Source organism: Oncorhynchus keta, chromosome 4, assembly GCF_023373465.1.
Source record: "Oncorhynchus keta strain PuntledgeMale-10-30-2019 chromosome 4, Oket_V2, whole genome shotgun sequence".
Lineage (NCBI taxonomy): Eukaryota > Metazoa > Chordata > Actinopteri > Salmoniformes > Salmonidae > Oncorhynchus > Oncorhynchus keta.
In genome coordinates this window covers 7,630,371-7,654,248 of record NC_068424.1, presented here as the reverse complement: position 1 = coordinate 7,654,248, position 23,878 = coordinate 7,630,371, and the positions used below count along the sequence as shown (strand labels likewise).

The 23,878-nt window shown below is 44.1% G+C and overlaps 1 protein-coding gene across 9 annotated transcripts; it reads left to right on the top strand.

Moving 5' to 3' along the window:
- Window positions 1–575: 575 nt before the first annotated feature.
- On the top strand, window positions 576–23,598 carry abcd3a (ATP-binding cassette, sub-family D (ALD), member 3a). Of its 9 annotated transcripts, none has more exons than XM_052499328.1 (21): window positions 576–788; window positions 2,283–2,319; window positions 2,423–2,524; window positions 7,435–7,523; window positions 8,186–8,255; window positions 8,823–8,920; window positions 11,686–11,809; window positions 12,194–12,250; window positions 12,473–12,615; window positions 12,762–12,831; window positions 12,955–13,024; window positions 14,438–14,627; window positions 14,854–15,018; window positions 15,192–15,255; window positions 15,899–15,976; window positions 16,113–16,178; window positions 18,271–18,480; window positions 20,109–20,213; window positions 20,423–20,479; window positions 20,719–21,332; window positions 22,201–23,598. In XM_052499328.1, exons 1-20 carry the CDS (start codon window positions 673–675, stop codon window positions 20,794–20,796), a joined length of 1,989 nt encoding a protein of 662 aa, XP_052355288.1. In that variant the 5' UTR covers window positions 576–672; the 3' UTR covers window positions 20,797–21,332; window positions 22,201–23,598. The 9 variants fall into 9 exon arrangements, with proteins under 9 accessions (XP_052355288.1, XP_052355284.1, XP_052355279.1 ...); XM_052499324.1 differs by having other exon boundaries at window positions 22,085–23,598; XM_052499319.1 differs by having other exon boundaries at window positions 22,026–23,598.
- Window positions 23,599–23,878: the final 280 nt, after the last annotated feature.

Sequence of the window (23,878 nt, the reverse complement as noted above, 5' to 3'; positions counted from 1 at the left end):
CCAGCACATTGACAAGTGAGTGTATTGCATACCGAACCCCGCCCTTGAGATGACGTAGCGGCATCACGATTTCAATGGTAGAGTTGAACCACTTGGGGCAAAATAGCTCGATTTTACTACTGAGAGACCAAAATCACTATTGCAACAAGCTGTCAAAATGAAGACGAGACTTGACGTGTTTCACTATAACTAAGCGTAAAAATGTATGGTTTACGATGTATTTGTATTTTTCTCCATGAAAGTGACTCTTTCATTCTCTAAATGGTAGGATGGAGAGACCAATACCCAACCTATTCAGAAAAAAGCGTTTTCTGTAGATGATATTCGGCGATATGATATCATGCCATTGTTTATTTCCATGTCCTTGCTATAACCGAGCCTATATAAAAGCTGCACTCACACTTGCAATACACAGCTTATTCATTTTAATATCATCATGTCATATAATTATCCATGGGTTTTAGAATAAGCTACATAGCCGGGATAAACGGATTATTCTGAGGTGTTCTGATTTTTCTAAGCCATAGCATGGTCAGTTATTTGAACCATTCCTTCGACCCGACATGACCTATGCTCTCACTCGTTCGCGGTGACGGACGACTCTCATTTGTTCCCTGCCCACTACCCAGCATGCCAGTCGGTGCGCACTGATCCACTGATACTGTCGGTAATATGGCGGCCGTCAGTAAGTACCTGACAGCTAAAAACTCTTCGATAGCTGGCGGGGTCCTACTCGTTTTATACATCCTGAAGCAAAGAAGAAGAAGAGGAGGAGGCAAGTCAAGCGGGTATGTTGCTGGGGGGGGGGAGAAAGTATAATCGAATCTCTGTTGTACTTCAATTGTGCATAGCGAGACTGCCCATGCAACGGGTTATTGTGTCACAGAACTTGTGGCCATCAAGCCAAGAAACGTTGTCCCATTTTGACGGGTGTAAAGTCTGAAAGTCAGTGAGATGTTGTAGTTGTATAATATCGCAGGTATCTATAAGAAACAGGAGTTGATGCCTGTGCATATCGCATTGTTGTAACATTAAGTTTGTGTTATTATATATCTGTCAATGTAAATCTCCATTTCTCATTAGCAAACAATAGAGGTCTTTATACCCCGGTGCAGCCGGAATAGTCGCAATGATGTGTATAAACCTTGATTTGCTAATGGGGTTTTTTCTTCATTTTAATGAGGCATTGACGCCACCGGCAGCCATATTGGTACTCCTCAGAAGGAGTGGTCCTTCCAATCAAATCTATCTATATAGCCCTTCTTTCATCAGCTGATATCTCAAAGTGCTGTACAGAAACCCAGCCTAAAACCCCAAACGGCAAGTAAATGCAGGTGTAGAAGCATGGTGGCTCGGAAAAACTCCCTAGAAAGGCCAGAACCTAGGAAGAAACTTAGCTCTGTCTTACATCAGAATTAGTTCATCCATCTTTCTCAAATGTCAGTGTTTAAGGGTAAGTTTAGACATTAACTCTGAAATCTTACAGCTAGACATTAACTCTGAAATCTTACAGCTAGGCATTAACTCTGAAATCTTACAGCTAGGCATTAACTCTGAATGGTTAAGGTTTGGGATAGGATTTAAAACAAAAATCTCAAAAACCACTTTCTATCGCTGGATTTGAACTTGCAATCTTTGGAGTCAGAGGCTGATTCTTACTCTCATCCCCGTATCGAATACTGTCGTGTATGTCAGGTGACCTGGCTGGTCCTCCATTGGGAAAAAAAATAGACTTATACAGTATTTCAATCAAATGATTTAAGGACAAAATCATGTGCTTATATTCGAAAACGAATATAGATGTTGATAAATTTATTTCTATAACTTTCAGAATCTTTATTTTTTTTTTTTAGAAACTGCAGGAGGAGTACCAAAATGGCTGTGCGGTGGTTTCAATACCGTGCCGCCACCCCCCAGTCAGTCATCTAGGGTTAAAATCTCGATATATCATTGGCTAATCAGGGCTAATATTTCAACAATGTAACAGAAGTCACTGTTGCTTATTAGCAGCTTGCTGCCCTTTGATGTAATTTTTGAAAATGTTCTTAGACAGTTTAAAAATAGCACAGTCGTTAGAAGTTAAATGCTGTGTCAAGACTCCCATGTGATCTCTCTTTATCTTCTTTTTTTTTTAAACATTCAACCTTCACACCATTACACTTGATTTACGATGATGAAACTAAATCAATTTTACCCTTGGCATTGTGTTCATTGCATGATGTTGCACGTGTCTAGTTGGAACAGTTGTATCTGACTATGTGCCGTTTTTATATCGTTTACAGCAAAAAAGGACTCTCGGAACTGGTGTTGAGCAATGAAGTAAGTACACAAGCACATGTGCATCCAACAAATGTATAGAACTCTCAACTACTCTGCCACATTTGTCCCCTGACACCTGCATTTGGCTCTGTCATTTGTGAAGGACAAAGCAGCCAAGAAAGACCGTGCTGCGGTGGACTCTGTCTTCTTCCTCAGAATCAGTAAGATCATCCGGATCATGGTGCCTCGCTGGTTCTGCAAAGAGGTGGGCCTTGTGGTTGGGTTGTTGTTGTTACAGACCAATATGGTCACATACATATTGAGCAAAAAAAAAACAAGCTCAGAGGAGTTCCCAGTGGCATTTTATAAGTCAGTTATTATGTAATGTGTATAATATTATTAAAGGGGAAGTTCCACCATTTTTTTTTTTATTTTAATTTTTAATTTTTTTATTTATTTTTTAAAATTTTTTTTATACATGTGGCCTTATTTTCATTATGTGGTTGTAGCAGAAAATAGTTTGTCACGTTTTGCTCAGTCATCACTTGTGATTGGCTACAATGCATTATTACAAGTTCTCCACGACACTCCTATTACAACAGAATCTCATTCTGGATGTCTCTGCACGAAATGTTAAGACTTCTATTTTTCTTCTTCACTGTGCCATAAATTCATGTTTGAATGATGCTGTTTACAACAACAAAACAAAAAATATGGATTTATGAGACGGGAGGTTTTTTTCATTTTTTTTGTTGTCAAGAATTGAGTGCAGAGACATTATTACAGAATGAGATTCTGATGGAATTTGAGTTGGTTTGGAGTGTTTTTGGAGAGCTTTACAACCTGCCTTAGACACATTTTCATAATCCATTGTAGTCAATGACAAGTGAGGACTCTGTAACGAAACAAAATGTATATAATAATGGTTTGGGGATCAACTACATGCACAGAAAGAGTGGAAAAATAAGGCCTCTTGTAAAAATGGATGAACTTCTACGGTAAGTAGATGTCTAGGCCGATAAGTTGTGTTCTGTCGCACCACATGATAAGCATTAAACCTGGGAAGTAATTCGTCTCTTGTGGTAATCGGCCTTGTCTTGTACAGATAGATCTGTGCTCCTTCGTTGCGTCACTTTTACGGCCACAACTTATCTTCTTCCTCTGTGCACGTTTGTCTCAACAGACATTTTAGTTCATTGAGTGTGATCATTGACAATTTGCAAACGTTTTATAGTCTTGTGTGTTGTATAAAATAAATAAAAGAAACCCACAGAGCCCAAACAGACCTGTCATACTGATAAGTTTGTTTGATAAGTCAAGGTCATGATGATATGAAGTCTGTTGGGTGTATCAGAGTTCATCCTCTACAAGAATGAACTCTAAAATGACTAGTTGTTAGATAAGGACAGGTCTATTCTACCAGTCATGTTAGATGAGGACAGGTCTATTCTACCAGTCATGTTAGATGAGGACAGGTCTATTCTACCAGTCATGTTAGATGAGGACAGGTCAATTCTACCAGTCATGTTGTTAGATGAGGACAGGTCTATTCTACAGGTCATGTTGTTGGATGAGGACAGGTCTATTCTACCAGTCATGTTAGATGAGGACAGGTCTATTCTACCAGTCATGTTAGATGAGGACAGGTCTATTCTACCAGTCATGTTAGATGAGGACAGGTCTATTCTACCAGTCATGTTAGATGAGGACAGGTCAATTCTACCAGTCATGTTGTTAGATGAGGACAGGTCTATTCTACAGGTCATGTTGTTGGATGAGGACAGGTCTATTCTACCAGTCATGTTGTCATGTTAGATGAGGACAGGTCTATTCTACCAGTCCAGTCATTCTACCAGTCATGTTGGATGAGGACAGGTCTATTCTACAGGTCATGTTGTTGGATGAGGACAGGTCTATTCTACCAGTCATGTTAGATGAGGACAGGTCTATTCTACCAGTCATGTTGTTGGATGAGGACAGGTCTATTCTACAGGTCATGTTGTTGGATGAGGACAGGTCTATTCTACCAGTCATGTTGTTGGATGAGGACAGGTCTATTCTACCAGTCATGTTGTTGGATGAGGACAGGTCTATTCTACCAGTCATGTTGTTGGATGAGGACAGGTCTATTCTACCAGTCATGTTGGATGAGGACAGGTCTATTCTACCAGTCATGTTAGATGAGGACAGGTCTATTCTACCAGTCATGTTGTTAGATGAGGACAGGTCTATTCTACAGGTCATGTTGTTGGATGAGGACAGGTCTATTCTACCAGTCATGTTGTTGGATGAGGACAGGTCTATTCTACAGGTCATGTTGTTGGATGAGGACAGGTCTATTCTACCAGTCATGTTGTTGGATGAGGACAGGTCTATTCTACCAGTCATGTTGTTGGATGAGGACAGGTCTATTCTACCAGTCATGTTGTTGGATGAGGACAGGTCTATTCTACCAGTCATGTTGTTGGATGAGGACAGGTCTATTCTACCAGTCATGTTGTTGGATGAGGACAGGTCTATTCTACCAGTCATGGTGTTGGATGAGGACAGGTCTATTCTACCAGTCATGTTAGATGAGGACAGGTCTATTCTACCAGTCATGTTGGATGAGGACAGGTCTATTCTACCAGTCATGTTAGATGAGGACAGGTCTATTCTACCAGTCATGTTGTTAGATGAGGACAGGTCTATTCTACAAGTCATGTTGTTGGATGAGGACAGGTCTATTCTACAGGTCATGTTGTTGGATGAGGACAGGTCTATTCTACCAGTCATGTTGTTGGATGAGGACAGGTCTATTCTACCAGTCATGTTGTTGGATGAGGACAGGTCTATTCTACCAGTCATGTTGTTGGATGAGGACAGGTCTATTCTACCAGTCATGTTGTTGGATGAGGACAGGTCTATTCTACCAGTCATGTTGTTGGATGAGGACAGGTCTATTCTACCGGTCATGTTGTTGGATGAGGACAGGTCTATTCTACCAGTCATGTTGTTGGATGAGGACAGGTCTATTCTACCAGTCATGTTGTTGGATGAGGACAGGTCTATTCTACCAGTCATGTTGTTGGATGAGGACAGGTCTATACTACCGGTCAGTTAGATAAGGACAGGTCAATTCTACCAGTCATGTTGTTAGATGAGGACAGGTCTATTCTACAGGTCATGTTGTTGGATGAGGACAGGTCTATTCTACCAGTCATGTTGTTGGATGAGGACAGGTCTATTCTATAGGTCATGTTGGATGAGGACAGGTATATTCTACCGGTCATGTTAGTTAAGGACAGGTCTATTCTACCAGTCATGTTATTAGATAAGGACAGGTCTATTCTACCGGTCATGTTGTTGGATGAGGACAGGTCTATTCTACAGGTCATGTTGTTGGATGAGGACAGGTCTATTCTACCAGTCATGTTGTTGGATGAGGACAGGTCTATTCTACAGGTCATGTTGTTAGATGAGGACAGGTCTATTCTACAGTCATGTTGTTGGATGAGGACAGGTCTATTCTACAGGTCATGTTGTTGGATGAGGACAGGTCTATTCTACAGGTCATGTTGTTGGATGAGGACAGGTCTATTCTACAGGTCATGTTGTTGGATGAGGACAGGTCTATTCTACAGGTCATGTTGTTGGATGAGGACAGGTCTATTCTACAGGTCATGTTGTTGGATGAGGACAGGTCTATTCTACAGGTCATGTTGTTGGATGAGGACAGGTCTATTCTACAGGTCATGTTGTTGGATGAGGACAGGTCTATTCTACAGGTCATGTTGTTGGATGAGGACAGGTCTATTCTACAGGTCATGTTGTTGGATGAGGACAGGTCTATTCTACAGGTCATGTTGTTGGATGAGGACAGGTCTATTCTACAGGTCATGTTATTGGATGAGGACAGGTCTATTCTTCCAGTCAGTTAGATGAGGACAGGTCTATTCTTCCAGTCAGGTAGATAAGGACAGGTCTATTCTTCCAGTCAGTTAGATGAGGACAGGTCTATTCTTCCAGTCAGGTAGATAAGGACAGGTCTATTCTTCAAGTCAGGTAGACAAGGACACGTCTATTCTACAGGTCATGTTGTTGGATGAGGACAGGTCTATTCTACAGGTCATGTTGTTGGATGAGGACAGGTCTATTCTACCAGTCATGTTATTAGATAAGGACAGGTCTATTCTTCCAGTCAGTTAGATGAGGACAGGTCTATTCTTCCAGTCAGGTAGATAAGGACAGGTCTATTCTTCCAGTCAGGTAGATGAGGACAGGTCTATTCTCCCAGTCAGTTAGATGAGGACAGGTCTATTCTTCCAGTCAGGTAGATAAGGACAGGTCTATTCTTCCAGTCAGTTAGATGAGGACAGGTCTATTCTTCCAGTCAGTTAGATGAGGACAGGTCTATTCTTCCAGTCAGTTAGATGAGGACAGGTCTATTCTACAGGTCATGTTGTTGGATGAGGACAGGTCTATTCTACCAGTCATGTTGTTGGATGAGGACAGGTCTATTCTATAGGTCATGTTGGATGAGGACAGGTATATTCTACCGGTCATGTTAGTTAAGGACAGGTCTATTCTACCAGTCATGTTATTAGATAAGGACAGGTCTATTCTTCCAGTCAGTTAGATAAGGACAGGTCTATTCTTCAAGTCAGTTAGATAAGGACAGGTCTATTCTTCAAGTCGGGTAGATAAGGACAGGTCTATTCTTACAGTCAGTTAGATAAGGACAGGTCTATTCTTCAAGTCAGGTAGATAAGGACAGGTCTATTCTTCAAGTCAGGTAGATAAGGACAGGTCTATTCTTCCAGTCAGTTAGATAAGGACAGGTCTATTCTTCAAGTCAGGTAGATAAGGACAGGTCTATTCTTCAAGTCAGGTAGATAAGGACAGGTCTATTCTTCCAGTCAGTTAGATGAGGACAGGTCTATTCTTCCAGTCAGGTAGATAAGGACAGGTCTATTCTTCCAGTCAGTTAGATAAGGACAGGTCTATTCTACATTTGAACTGCCATGTATTAGTCATTCATCTAGTTTGCTCATATTATTTACAATACAAACATGACATTGATTTGCTTAAAGAACTGTCCATTGCATTGTTTAATCTGTGTATTTAATCACCTGATGGATTTGCTCATCTGGTCTGTTCCCTTCCACTTCTCTATTCCCTCCGTTGACATCACAGACAGGATACCTTGTCCTCATAGCTGCCATGTTGGTGACCAGGACATATTGTGACGTCTGGATGATTCAGAATGGAACCATGATTGAAAGGTGAGAATCACTGAGATAGAATTAGAACGCTTTCATTCTATGGTTAGAACCCTGACTTGCCATGTGACCTGTGACTCTTCACTATAGCTAGATGACCAATGAGTTTGGTGGATGTGATCGTGTTGTCGGGGGTTAAAATATGATGGTCTGGTCCCCCCCCATGCACAGATTCAGCCTGATACTGGACTAAGACTTTTTAGTCTAGGATGAGGCTTTATTCCAGGTCTGGGAAACCAGTCTCGGATAATATTAACTGAATTCCTGCGCATGAAAAGACATGTCTTTCAATCTCCCACAGTGGTATCATTAGCAGAGATATCAATGTACTACATGATTCTATATGTGTTACTTCATAGTTTTGATGCCTTCACTATTATTTTACAATGTAGAAAATAGTAAAAATAAAGAAAAACCCTGGAATGAGTAGGTTTGTCTAAACTTTTGACTGGTACTGTATGTGCTTGAGTTTAACAGGGTTTTTTTCCCCCCATGACCATCATTGGCAGATGAGTTGGCTGAAGCATAAACAGATCTTACTGAGGCTAGAACCTAGGCACTACCGTTCCAGGTGAAATCCACTCATCTGCCAATGTCTTGCCTAGCTGTGTGTCCCATGTCACTGACCCAGTTGGTTCGTTCTTGTGCATGTTTTGGGTCTGCAGCGCAATTATCGGTCGTTCCAACACCGATTTCAAGAACTACTTGTTCAACTTGTGCAAAGTCATGCCACTTGTAAGTGTGTTTTTTTTTTGTTGTTGTTATTTCATTGCATCCAACAATTGACTCGGTTTTTCTAGATGTCTGTGGATTTGATTTTCCTCTGATATATAAATGTCATGTTACAGTAGTTGGTTAGTTTTACAACGCCGACTCCAGTCTACTTTCTTATTCTGTTTTAAAATCTCAGAGGTCGTCTGATATTATTATTATTATTATTATTATTATTATTAGCATAATAATATTGACTGTATATTATTCGTATCCTCCCTTAATACTGTAACTCATCACTTCCTAATATCATTTATATTTTATATATAATTGATCAATAACCAGATAATAGGATCGATCATACATTGCCTGGAAAACTGGAGAATATTCTGTTTTGTTATATGTACGTTTTTACAGAATGTGTCCTATCCTCTAGACAATTGGTGTTTAATATTCTCTGCATGCTTTTATATTCAACTCTCTTTGTCTGTGGATTGAAGAAATCCAGATTTCATCTGTGTTTGGACAGTGTACTAAGGTTGTGTTTTGATGAAGAGCTGATGTTAAAGTGTATGTTTTGTTGACTGACAGATTGCATTGGTGAATAACTTCTTGAAGCTGGGTCTGAATGAGCTGAAGCTGAGGTTCAGAGTGAGGCTAACCAAACACCTCTACGACGAGTACCTCAAGTAAGCACTGTCTACCGCGCCGTCTGTCTACCGCGCCGTCTGTCTACCGCGTCGTCTGTCTACCGCGCGTCTGTCTACCGCGCCGTCTGTCTACCGCGCCGCCTACTGTCTGTATACCCTACTGTCTACTGCACTGTCTGTGTGTACTGTCTACCGCCTGCTGCTGTGTGCCTACATCTACTGCGCTGCTGTCTACCGCACTGTCTACCGCGCACTGTCTGTCTGTATACCCTGCTGTCCGCACTGTCTGTCTGTATACCCTGCTGTCTACCGCACTGTCTGTCTGTATACCCTGCTGTCTACCGCGCTGTCTGTCTGTATACCCTCTGTCTACCTGCGCCGCTGTCTACTGTCTGTCTGTATACCCTACTGTCTACTGCACTGTCTACCGCGCTGTGTACAAGCCTACCGCACTGTCTACCGCGCTGTCTACTGTCTACCACACTGTGTACAAGCCTACTACACTATCTACTGCGCTGTCTACTGTCTACCGCACTGTCTGTCTGTATACCCTGCTGTCTACCGCACTGTCTACTGTCTGTATACCCTACTGTCTACCGCACTGTCTACTGTCTGTATACCCTACTGTCTACCGCACTGTCTACTGTCTGTATACCCTACTGTCTACCGCACTGTCTACCACGCTGTCTACTGTCTACCACGCTGTCTACTGTCTACCGCGCTGTCTACTGTCTACCGCGCTGTCTACTGTCTACCGCGCTGTCTACCACGCTGTCTACTGTCTACCACGCTGTCTACTGTCTACCACGCTGTCTACTGTCTACCACGCTGTCTACTGTCTACCGCTGTCACTGCTGTCTACCGCGCTGTCTACTGTCTACCGCGCTGTCTACTGTCTACCGCGCTGTCTACCACGCTGTCTACTGTCTACCACGCTGTCTACTGTCTACCACACTGTCTACTGTCTACCACGCTGTCTACTGTCTACCACGCTGTCTGTCTGTATACCCTACTGTCTACTGCACTGTCTACCACGCTGTCTACTGTCTACCACGCTGTCTACTGTCTACCACGCTGTCTACTGTCTACCGTGCTGTCTACTGTCTACCGCGCTGTCTACTGTCTGTATACCCTACTGTCTACTGCACTGTCTACCGCGCTGTCTACCACACTGTCTACCGCGCTGTCTACCACGCTGTCTACTGTCGCTGTCTACCACGCTGTCTGCTGTCTACCACACTGTCTACCGCGCTGTCTACCACGCTGTCTACTGTCTACCGCGCTGTCTACTGTCTGTATATCCTACTGTCTACTGCACTGTCTACCGCGCTGTATACCCTACTGTCTACAGCGCTGTCTACCACGCTGTCTACTGTCTACCGCGCTGTCTACCACGCTGTCTACTGTCTACCGCGCTGTCTACTGTCTGTATACCCTACTGTCTACCACGCTGTCTGTCTGTATACCCTACTGTCTACTGCACTGTCTACCGCGCTGTATACCCTACTGTCTACCGCGCGGTCTACTGTCTGTATACCCTACTGTCTACCGCGCGGTCTACTGTCTGTATACCCTACTGTCTACCGCGCGGTCTACTGTCTGTATACCCTACTGTCTACCGCGCGGTCTACTGTCTGTATACCCTACTGTCTACCGCGCTGTCTACTGTCTGTATACCCTACTGTCTACAGCGCTGTCTACTGTCTGTCTACGCTGTCTACTGTCTACCGCGCTGTCTACTGTCTGTATATCCTACTGTCTACTGCACTGTCTACTGTCTACCCTACTGTCTAACGCGCTGTCTACTGTCTGTATACTGCTACCACCTGTCTACTGTCTACCGCGCTGTCTACTGTCTGTAACGCGCTGTCTACTGTCTGTATACCCTACTGTCTACCGCGCTGTCTATCCTGTCTACTGCGCTGTCTACTGTCTCCTGTCTGTCTGTCTACCCGCGCTGTCTACTGTCTGTATACCCTACTGTCTACCGTGCGGTCTACTGTCTGTATACTACTGTCTACTGTCTACCGCGCTGTCTACTGTCTGTATACTACTGTCTACAGCGCTGTCTACTGTCTACCGCGCGGTCTACTGTACTGTCTGTATACCCTACTGTCTACCGCGCTGTCTACTGTCTGTATACCCTACTGTCTACCGTCTACGCTACTGTCTACGGTCTGTATACCCTACTGTCTACCGCGCTGTCTACTGTCTGTATACCCTACTGTCTACCGTGCTGTCTACTGTCTGTATACCCTACTGTCTACCGTCTACTGTCTATACCCTACTGTCTACTGTCTGTCTCTACCGTGTCTGTCTACTGTCTGTCTACCTGTGTCTGTCTACCCTACTGTCTACCGCGCTGTCTACTGTCTGTATACCCTACTGTCTACAGCCTGTATACCCTACTGTCTACCGCGCTGTCTACTGTCTGTATACCCTACTGTCTACCGCGCTGTCTACCCTCTGTATACCCTACTGTCTACTGTCTGTATACCCTACTGTCTACCGCGCTGTCTACTGTCTGTATACCCTACTGTCTACAGCGCTGTCTACTGTCTGTATACCCTACTGTCTACCGCGCTGTCTACTGTCTGTATACCCTACTGTCTACCGCGCTGTCTACTGTCTGTATACCCTACTGTCTACCGCGCTGTCTACTGTCTGTATACCCTACTGTCTACAGCGCTGTCTGTCTATGGCACTATCTTCTGCCTACTGCCTACTGCCTCTTCTCATAACCTTACATTCCCATAGTCAGTCTGTCTGTAATTGAACTCACTCAAAATGTGTGTCATCCCCAGAGGATACACGTACTACAAAATGGGCAACCTGGATAACCGTATCGCTAACGCTGACCAGCTGCTGACTCAGGATGTAGAGAGGTTCTGTAACAGCGTGGTGGACCTCTACTCCAACCTCAGCAAGGTACTGTAGTCTACACCTAAACTATCATGCTGGCTGACTACTGTTTGTTTAAGACCGAAGTATACATTCTTGTCTATATCTTCTCGTGTGTGTGGTTCCAAGGTGTATGTTTAGGAATTTGTATGGTTGTTGTAGTACACCTTAGTCTATCATTAACTTGTTGTGTAAATCGTGATATTGCTGAAAGCTGTTATTTGTATTTATTATTGATCCCCATTGGTTCCTGCCACAGAAGCCACTACTCTTTCTGGGGTCCAGCAAAAATGAAGGCAGTTTATACAATTTGACAATACATTGACAGATTTCGCAACACACTGTGTGCCCTCGGGCCCCCTACTCCACCAGGTAGGTCTACATGTTAACACTACTGCATATCCCCTTTAGCCTCTCTTGGACATTGGACTGTACATCTTCAAGCTGACGTCTGCCATCGGTGCCCAGGTGAATACGAATTCAGATTCCAGAAGCAACCAATAGATTCCATTCAGGTTTTTTTTTAGAATGTACTGAAATATATTGGTAGAGCATGGCGCTTGTAACGCCAGGATAGTGGGTTCGATTCCCGGGACCACCCATACGTAGAATGTATGAACACATGACTGTAAGTCGCTTTGGATAAAAGCGTCTGCTAAATGGCATTTATTATTATTATTATTATGTCAGGGCCCAGCGAGTATGATGACCTACCTGCTGGTCTCAGGCCTGTTCCTGACCAGACTACGACGGCCCATCGGTAAGATGACGGTGACAGAGCAGCGCTACGAGGGAGAGTACCGATATGTCAACTCGCGACTCATCACCAACAGGTGTGAAAGGATCTGGATCTGAGTAAATCATGGGTTGGCAACAGTGCTTTTAAAAAAATGTAAAGTTAAAACTTCTTAAATCACTGCATGTCGTGGTGTTTTAAAAAAATGGTTACTAAATGATGTTTCACGTGTTTTTGTCTTAGTGAGGAGATTGCCTTCTACAACGGGAACATGAGAGAGAAACAGACGATTCACTCAACATTTAACAAACTGGTGAGGTACCGTTAGTCATGTGTGCCAGTCCGAGGTACATTAAAGATCTGTCTTCACTTCTGTCTAAACGGACAAACTGCTGAGTTTAAAAGTGTTTCGCTGTGATGCCTTCTGTCTTCTCAGGTCGACCATTTGCACAAGTTTATCTTCTTCCGTTTCTCAATGGGCTTCGTGGACAGCCTGATCGCAAAGTGTAAGATCTGGTGTTTTAAACCCTACAAAAACCCTAAAATGGTGATATCGTCAGTTACATAGCCAGAGAGAGAGCTGTAAATGGTGATATCGTCAGTTACATGGCCAGAGAGAGAGCTGTAAATGGTGATATCGTCAGTTACATGGCCAGAGAGAGAGCTGTAGTAAATGGTGATATCGTCAGTTACATGGCCAGAGAGAGAGCTGTAGTAAATGGTGATATCGTCAGTTACATGGCCAGAGAGAGAGCTGTAGTAAATGGTGATATCGTCAGTTACATGGCCAGAGAGAGAGCTGTAGTAAATGGTGATATCGTCAGTTACATGGCCAGAGAGAGAGCTGTAGTAAATGGTGATATCGTCAGTTACATGGCCAGAGAGAGAGCTGTAGTAAATGGTGATATCGTCAGTTACATGGCCAGAGAGAGAGCTGTAGTAAATGGTGATATCGTCAGTTACATGGCCAGAGAGAGAGCTGTAGTAAATGGTGATATCGTCAGTTACATGGCCAGAGAGAGCTTTAAATGGTGATATCGTCAGTTACATGGCCAGAGAGAGCTGTAGTAAATGGTGATATCGTCAGTTACATGGCCAGAGAGAGAGCTGTAGTAAATGGTGATATCGTCAGTTACATGGCCAGAGAGAGAGCTGTAGTAAATGGTGATATCGTCAGTTACATGGCCAGAGAGAGAGCTGTAGTAAATGGTGATATCGTCAGTTACATGGCCAGAGAGAGAGCTGTAGTAAATGGTGATATCGTCAGTTACATGGCCAGAGAGAGCTGTAGTAAATGGTGATATCGTCAGTTACATGGCCAGAGAGAGAGCTGTAGTAAATGGTGATATCGTCAGTTACATGGCCAGAGAGAGAGCTGTAAATGGTGATATCGTCAGTTACATGGCCAGAGAGAGAGCTGTAGTAAATGGTGATATCGTCAGTTACATGGCCAGAGAGAGAGCTGTAGTAAATGGTGATATCGTCAGTTACATGGCCAGAGAGAGAGCTGTAGTAAATGGTGATATCGTCAGTTACATGGCCAGAGAGAGCTGTAGTAAATGGTGATATCGTCAGTTACATGGCCAGAGAGAGAGCTGTAAATGGTGATATCGTCAGTTACATGGCCAGAGAGAGAGCTGTAAATGGTGATATCGTCAGTTACATGGCCAGAGAGAGAGAGCTGTAAATGGTGATATCGTCAGTTACATGGCCAGAGAGAGAGAGCTGTAAATGGTGATATCGTCAGTTACATGGCCAGAGAGAGGGCTGTAAATGGCGGCCAGTTGATTTCTGCACTTCTCCGACTTGCCGCTGTCCAGCCGCCACATTTTTATCGTTGCTTGCCCAGACGAACATAAAACAACATTGTTCATCACCTCCTCTACTAAACCAGTGCTTGGGTCTCTTCCTTCCCTCAGACATAGCCACTGTGGTGGGCTACCTGGTGGTGAGTCGGCCCTTCCTCAACCTAGCCGACCCCCGCCACATGAACAGCAGCCAACCGGAGTTGCTGGAGGACTATTACCAGAGTGGCAGGATGCTACTGAGGATGTCCCAGGCTCTGGGAAGGATCGTACTGGCTGGTAGAGAGATGACTAGGCTCTCTGGGTGAGACTTCTCTCTTCCCAATACACTATGATCCAATCACATATTGGATGGTATTTGATTCAATTCCATTTCTAATTCAAAGTAGTAGCCTGTTCTAGACAGACCACTAAACTGCCTTATCTTTCCATGACCACTTCATTCTTCTGTCGGTGCTTTCCATGCTTTCCCTCCGTAGTGCTTGGGTAGGAGGTGTTCTGAGCTAGGCTGGTCTCCCTCCTTCTCCCAGGTTCACCATGCGTATCACTGAGCTCATGAAGGTCCTGAAGGAACTGAACTCCGGGAAGTACGAGCGTACCATGGTCTCTCATCAGGACAAGGAATCAGAAGCCGTAGAAACAGTCCCCCTTGTCCCGGGCAGCGGACGGATCATCAACGCTGACCACATCATCAAGTATGTGTGACAAAGCCTCTGTGCAAAAGCCTCTCTGTATTTCTGTATATGATATTGGCTGCATAAAATCTCTTTTTAATATGTTACCCTCGCTGAAGTTGTCCACGGCCAAGGGGTTTTCTGAGGAGGAGTGGTCAGTAAGAGCGGTGTCTTTGACTGTTTTGGTGCTGCAGGTTTGAACACACACCACTGGCAACACCCAATGGAGATATCCTGATCAAGGACCTGACCTTTGAAGTAGGCATCTCTTTCTTTTCTCTATGCTGGATAAGTCTCACTGAGAACATCTGGTGAGGACAATAAGACCTGTGTGTTATCAAGATCAAGTTAAAACTAACATGACAGTGGTTAGGACAATAAGACCTGTGTGTTATCAAGATCAAGTTAAAACTAACATGACAGTGGTTAGGACAATAAGACCTGTGTGTTATCAAGTTAAAACTAACAGAACAGTGGTTAGGACAATAAGACCTGTGTGTTATCAAGATCAAGTTAAAACTAACATGACAGTGGTTAGGACAATAAGACCTGTGTGTTATCAAGTTAAAACTAACAGGACAGTGGTTAGGACAATAAGACCTGTGTGTTATCAAGTTAAAACTAACAGGACAGTGGTTAGGACAATAAGACCTGTGTGTTATCAAGATAAAACTAACATGACAGTGGAGTGCCTCTCTAATGAATGTGTGTCACTCGTTTAGTCATTCAGTCAGTTTGACATAAATAACTTTTTTTTTTTTTTGTATTTTAAAGTCGGGAATGTTCAAACCACTTAGATTTTAATGAGTGATGTTGAAGTATTTTTGACGTTCAAAGTTTGAAGGGTCACGCTGGATGTTACAATGAGGTTATTCTCTCTCTCTCTCTCTCCCCTCCCCAGGTGAGGTCTGGTACCAACGTGTTAGTGTGTGGGCCCAATGGCTGTGGCAAGAGTTCACTCTTCAGAGTCCTGGGAGAGGTGATGAATGTTCAGTTTCATGTTCTATTGATATGCCTGTGGGGGATGGAAGTACTGCAACAAAATCAATTATTTGCGTTGATGTAACTTAAGAGTGATAACCCCTGGAGATAACATTCGGTGTGTTTCTCCATAGCTCTGGCCTCTGTTCGGAGGACAGCTGACCAAGCCTGAGAGAGGGAAGCTCTTCTATGTTCCTCAGGTAACTAAATGGACACCTTGATTATTTTATATGACCAATTAGGGATGTAACGTATTCGTACTAAACTGTTTGGTATGGAACCTCGGGTTTGGTCCGCACTGTAAACACAACTGCGTTGTAGGCCTGTGCCTGTTGAGTAAAACCGAGCCGGGAGAAACATCTTCAAGCTTTACCGTTAAAACAACATGATCAAAATTCAAATATTAACTGGCACATTTCAAACTGTCCTTTTTGTGAGGAGCAGCCGGGAAGTACCTCTGTACTATGGTGAGTGGTGGGACATTTTTAGGAACATTTTGTCTTCCCAGTAGGTTACAACCGCGATGGGAAAGAGAGTTGCGGATGAAACGTTAACAGTATGTCTCAAACGCTCTAAAAGAAAAGCCAATGCAGCTGCCAACACGTTGACACATTTTACACCGACATCAGCCCAGTATACCAGAGCAAGACGTAAACACAAATAAACAACAACACAACATCGTCTCCCTCTGTGTTCAAGCAGCCCTTTTCTAACCGGCAGCTGATTGTAACCGGGCCAAAGAAATGACAAGAATGATAGATGGGCTATGTTTTAAATTTTTTTTAACAGTCTTTGGGTTTATAGCCGCGGATATGCGGCCATTCTCGGTGGTTGAGAATACGGTTTTTTTTCAGCACCTCGTGAAAGAGACTCACTCATTTCAGTAAACGGGTAGTACCCACTCTATATAAGCAAGCCAAAGTTTTCAATGAATTGGCTAATGCACCTTGTGTTACTCTTACTTAACCAGTGACAGCCCGTCACATGACCCCGGAGTCGGAGATGTACCGTGCTACAGACACGGCCCCCCGTTTTATGAGAGTCACAAGTGTGAATCTGTCACGGAAGAAGGCGGCGTCACGGTGCGTTCGTAAACCAAGTGGGAATTTACCACATGCTACTGGGAACAATCCACTCGAATGGCCCTCCTACCAGTGGGGAAACTCGTCAGTCATCCTGAGCACGCACTTCTCCACACATGGTGACCTCTGACCTACTAAGGAAATGGTCCCTATAACAGCATTATAACAACACATTACTTATTTTTAAAAAAAGCAATCTATTAAATACAATTTTGAACTCTATCGTTTGTTTTTTCGAGCCTGACGACTGTACTTTTAGTTTATGGTTGACACAACTTGTTGGCCATTGGCCAATCGCCGTTCCTCAACTAGTTCAATCGCACGAATGCATCCAACTAGTATTTACGACTTCACAACTGGTAAATTCCCACCTCCCACGTAGTTACGAACGTCAGAGTGAACTTGAGAAGCCCAAAATAACAATCCTGTCACAACAGACAATGGAAGGAACGCTGAATGTTGTGATGCTGAATGTTGTGATGCTGAATGTTGTGATGCTGAATGTTGTGATGCTGAATGTTGTGATGCTGAATGTTGTGATGCTGAATGTTGTGATGCTGAATGTTGTGACGCTGAATGTTGTGACGCTGAATGTTGTGACGCTGAATGTTGTGACGCTGAATGTTGTGACGCTGAATGTTGTGACGCTGAATGTTGTGACGCTGAATGTTGTGACGCTGAATGTTGTGACGCTGAATGTTGTGACGCTGAATGTTGTGACGCTGAATGTTGTGACGCTGAATGTTGTGACGCTGAATGTTGTGACGCTGAATGTTGTGACGCTGAATGTTGTGACGCTGAATGTTGTGACGCTGAATGTTGTGACGCTGAATGTTGTGACGCTGAATGTTGTGACGCTGAATGTTGTGACGCTGAATGTTGTGACGCTGAATGTTGTGACGCTGAATGTTGTGACGCTGAATGCTGTGAATGCTGAATGCTGTGAATGCTGAATGCTGTGAACGCTGAATGCTGTGAACGGCCTTTCATTCCCCTGCTGCACTGAAACCGAACCGTTGCCCCAAAAACTTAATGCCGAACCGTGGGTTTGGTGAACCGTTACACCCCTATTACCGTTTTCTATTCCATGTTTTGGCAAATTGTAAATTCAGTCTGTCTGTTTACATCTCATTGTAGAGATCCTCCATGACCTCTTCCTTCTTATTGTACAGACCCAACATGACCTTTGACTTATTGAATCCTATTATAGAGACCGTATATGACCCTTGGCAGCCTGAGAGATCAGATGATTTACCCTGACACCTATGAGGAACAGAAGCGAAAAGGAATCTCTGACCAGGTGTTGAAGGAGTACCTGGACAATGTCCAGCTGGGTCACATCCTGGACAGGGAGGGGACCTGGGACACCGTACAGGACTGGATGGACGTCCTCAGTGGAGGAGAGAAGCAAAGGATGGCGGTAAGACGGATGAGAGGAATACTTCCTGAATGGAATAGTTTTTATTCGAAAAAAAAATAGAAAATACAATCTAAATGGTTTCTCGTACCTCATTGGAGATACTTCACCATTTATCGTCACGTTATCACCGAGTGACATCATACTGGCCTTCAAAAAACTAGGTATTTTAGGGTATATGAACAATGTTTTATAGGATGTGACATACTGAAAATGTAGGCGGAGCCTAACTTGTTGTTTATTGCATTAGATTAAACTAAATACTACCATTTAGTACTCGGTATGTACACTGAACAAAAATATAAACGCATGACCTGACATAAAATATCCCATAAATTTTCCATGCGCACAAAAAAAAAGCTTATTTTTTGCTAAATGTGGGCACAAATTTGTTTACATCCCTGTTAGTGAGCATTTCTCCTTTTGCCAAGATAATCCATCCACCTAACAGGTGTGGCATATCAAGAAGCTGATTAAACAGCATGATCATTACACAGGTCCACTTTGTGCTGGGGGGGACAATAAAAGGCCACTTTAAAATGTGCAGTTTTGGCCCAGGCTCTGTCGCAGCCGGCCGCGACCGGGAGGTCCGTGGGGCGATGCACAATTGACCTAGCGTCGCCCGGGTTAGGGAGGGTTTGACCGGTAGGGATATCCTTGTCTCATCGCGCACAAGCGACTCCTGTGGCGAGCCGGGCGCAGTGCACGCTGACACGGTCGCCAGGTGTACGGTATTTCCTCCGACACAGTGGTGTGGCTGGCTTCCGGGTTGGAGGCGCGCTGTGTTAAGAAGCAGCTTGGTTGGGTTGTGTTTCGGAGGACGCATGGCTTTCAACCTTCGTCTCTCCCGAGCCCGTACGGGAGTTGTAGTCGATGACACAAGATAGTAGCTACTAACAATTGGATACCACGAAATTGGGGAGAAGAGAGGGGTAAAATGTGTATGTGTGTGTATATATATATATATAAGTGCAGTTTTGTCACACAATGCCACAGAGGTCACAAGTTGAGGGCGCATGCAATTGGCACACTGACTGCAGGAATGTCCATCAGAGCTGTTGCCATATAATTAAATGTTAATTTCTCTACCATATGCCGCCTCCAACGGCATTTTAGAGAATTTGACAGTACATCCAACCGGCCTCACAACCACAGACCACGTGTATGGCATTGTGTGGGCGAACGGTTTGCTGATGTCATTGTTGTGAACAGAGAGCCCCATGGTGGGGTTATGGTATGGGCAGGCATAAGCTATGGACAACTTAACACAATTGCATTTTATCGATAGCAATTTGAATGCACAGAGATACCGTGATGAGATCCTGAGGTCCATTATTATTATTTATGTATCTGTGACCGACAGATGCATATCTGTATTCCCAGTCATGTGGAATCCATAGATTAGGGCCTTTATTTGTTTATTTAAATTGAACGATTTCCTCATATGAACTGTAACTCAGAAAAATCTTTGAAGTTGTTGCTGTTTATTTTTGTTCAGTGTAGTTTTAGTAATGTAGTATGCAAGACAGATTTGGGACACAGACATTTTTCTACTTGGTTTGGTCTGCTTCACGTGTGTCTGTAGATGGCCATTTTTGACTTGGTTTGGTCTGCTTCACGTGTGTCTGTAGATGGCTCGGTTGTTCTACCACAAGCCCCAGTTTGCCATCCTGGATGAGTGCACCAGTGCTGTGAGCGTTGATGTGGAGGACTTCATCTACAGCCACTGCAGAACGGTACGGACACCACTCCAGCCTTTTAGCCCGGACTCGTAGCATGTACGGCTACATGTCTGAGTGGTTAACTTCTGAATCTGTCTTTTTATAATTCTCCAGTTTTTAATAAATAATAATCTACTACGTTACGTACAAGTGATCTGCAGCATGGTTCATCTAGTTGTTTGGTGTGGTTGTCTAGCTGCTTAAGCCTGGTCTGTTTTCAATAGGTTGGCATCAGTCTGTTCACCGTCTCTCACAGGAAGTCTTTGTGGAAACATCACGAGGTAAGAGCGCAACCTTTTCTGGAAATACTGGGGGGAGTTTGTGGCTACTGATGTGTCCATATACTGTTGGGAATGCTCTGGGAGATTACTGTGGGGGACTCCTTCTGGCAGTTTTTAAAATGTGTATATTTTGTTGAATTTATGTCATGTAAGCAAAGGGTTTATTTAAGTTGCTCTGGTGTAAACCCCAAACCCAAATCCTGTTTGGGTGAACTGAGACTGAGCTTTGTTTTTTCCAGTACTACCTTCACATGGACGGGAGAGGGAACTATGACTTCAAACCCATCACTGAGGAGACCATTGAGTTTGGCTCCTAGACAAACAACAACACACACACACACACGCACCATAATTTGGCCTAGAAAAAGTTGCTCACTAATTCTGCACTTAAAACCAAGTTTTTGAAGTAACCCTGTTTTTTTTTTGTTTTCTTTTTGACAAATCCGTATTTAAAAGCATCTTGTTAGTCACGTGATTGTATATAACTTGTAATTTATGGTCCAAATTGGTCCAAACTCATGCAGATTACGGAATGGGCTAATGTTTGTGTTATACAACTGTGAACTGAATCATGCTTCATAATGATTAAGATGAGTTAGCCCCTACAGAGGACTCTAATCTGATGAATTAACACAGGGAGGTAGAGACCCAGGTGATTGTTTTAGTGGTCTTTTAGACAAGTCACTGAGGGCAGCTAATAAACTGCTATCTTGTCTTTTTTTTTTTTAAGGTATATGTATAATGTGCAAATGAAGCTGCTTGTTTCCTCTGCTGGGGTGAAATCCTTCCATGTGCTTTCCTAGCCTGGTCGCTGATATGTTTGTACTGTCTAGGACCTGGCTAGTCCATCTAGGTCTTTCCTAGCCTGGTCCCTGATGTTTGTACTGTCTAGGACCTGGCTAGTCCATCTAGGCCTTTCCTAGCCTGGTCCCTGATGTTTGTACTGTCTAGGACCTGGCTAGTCCATCTAGGCCTTTCCTAGCCTGGTCCCTGATGTTTATACTGTCTGGGACCCGGCTAGTCCATCTAGGCCTTTCCTAGCCTGGTCCCTGGTGTTTATACTGTCTGGGACCCGGCTAGTCCATCTAGGCCTTTCCTAGCCTGGTCCCTGATGTTTGTACTGTCTAGGACCTGGAGTCCATCTAGGCCTTTCCTAGCCTGGTCCCATCTAGGACCTGGCTAGTCCATCTAGGCCTTTCCTAGCCTGGTCCCTGATGTTTATACTGTCTGGGACCCGGCTAGTCCATCTAGGCCTTTCCTAGCCTGGTCCCTGATGTTTGTACTGTCTAGGACCTGGCTAGTCCATCTAGGCCTTTCCTAGCCTGGTCCCTGATGTTTATACTGTCTGGGACCCGGCTAGTCCATCTAGGCCTTTCCTAGCCTGGTCCCTGGTGTTTATACTGTCTGGGACCCGGCTAGTCCATCTAGGCCTTTCCTAGCCTGGTCCCTGATGTTTATACTGTCTAGGACCTGGCTAGTCCATCTAGGCCTTTCCTAGCCTGGTCCCTGATGTTTATACTGTCTGGGACCCGGCTAGTCCATCTAGGCCTTTCCTAGCCTGGTCCCTGATGTTTATACTGTCTGGGACCCGGCTAGTCCATCTAGGCCTTTCCTAGCCTGGTCCCTGATGTTTATACTGTCTGGGACCAGGCTAGTCCTATGCCTTTTCATATAGTGGTCCCTGATGTTTGTACTGTCTGGGACCAGGCTAGTCCATCTAGGCCTTTCCTAGCCTGGTCGCTGATATGTTTGTACTGTCTAGGACCTGGCTAGTCCATCTAGGCCATTCCTAGCCTGGTCGCTGATATGTTTGTACTGTCTAGGACCTGGCTAGTCCATCTAGGCCTTTCCTAGCCTGGTCGCTGATATGTTTGTACTGTCTAGGACCTGGCTAGTCCATCTAGGCCATTCCTAGCCTGGTCGCTGATATGTTTGTACTGTCTGGGACCCGGCTAGTCCATCTAGGCCTTTTGTATCCTGGTCCCTGATATGTTGGTACTGTCTGGGACCAGGCTAGTCCATCTAGGCCTTTTGTATCCTGGTCCCTGATATGTTGGTACTGTCTGGGACCAGGCTAGTCCATCTAGGCCTTTTGTATCCTGGTCCCTGATATGTTGGTACTGTCTGGGACCAGGCTAGTCCATCTAGGCCTTTTGTATCCTGGTCCCTGATATGTTGGTACTGTCTGGGACCAGGCTAGTCCATCTAGGCCTTTTGTATCCTGGTCCCTGATATGTTGGTACTGTCTGGGACCAGGCTAGTCCATCTAGGCCTTTTGTATCCTGGTCCCTGATATGTTGGTACTGTCTGGGACCAGGCTAGTACTATGCCTTTCGTAGCCTGGTCCCATGATATGTTTGTACTGTCTAGGACCAGGCTAGTCCTCCTAGGTCTTGGGTTATGAAGCCTGACCTACTGTAGAGTAAAGAGGAAGTGTTGCCTGAAGCTGGAGAATCCCTGTCCCCAGGTGCTTCCTCTGTAGCCTTTTGTCAGTTTTGTCTTTCAGCGTGTTCTCACCTCCCTCTTAAAACGCATTGAAAGAGAAGGTCTGAGGAGAGAGGAGCCTTGGGTTTTCTCCAATGTAGTTTGAGAAAGAGATGAGGAAAGGGCCGATGAGAGGAGCCCGGTGTGTGTTCGAGGAAGGCTCTGAATCACTCACATTTGCAAATCATCCATCACAAATACGTTTCTGCACAGCGCTCGGTTGAATCCCCTGGACCAGGTTTTCTGTCTCCTGTCTTTAAGCAATTCCGTCCATAATCAGTCATTCTCTCCAGCTGCTTGTAGCAGTATGTGGACTTGGCACTAGATGACAAATCGACTGATCTATGAGAATTGTGTGACATGTGTTCTTCCTTGGATCAGAGTGGTGCAGTTGATCTGCAGAAACCCAGAAGGCTTCCTCCCCTACCACAACAGTAACTACTACTATAATATACTGACTGAAGCAATGGTGTTAGTCTGTTTTTTTGTGAACTGTTAAAAACAGGCTCTGTAGAACTCATGGTTATATGGGAGAGAGACTGTGTAATATAGTGATTTGACTCTTTTAAAAAAAGTGCATGCACCTGCAATAAACTGTATCAACAATGCATTTTCATTAAAACAGAGAGACTGGACTGGAGTGTGTTGTTATCACAGGGACTATTTCAGTTGCCAAATATTGTTGAACGTTGCAGATGGAAATGCTTTAAATTGAGCCAATCTAATTCCTTGTTCTAGTTGTCAGATAGGCATGTTTGTTCTACATTACATATTTCTATCTGGAAAGTTCCAACATGTTATATCCTGCTGACAGTGTTTAGTGGGCATCTGTTTTATGTCCTTTTTAAAATCTCTAAAGGATTCAGTAGTAAGGAGAAAGTAACACACTGGTAGGTAGGTGACACACTGGTAGGT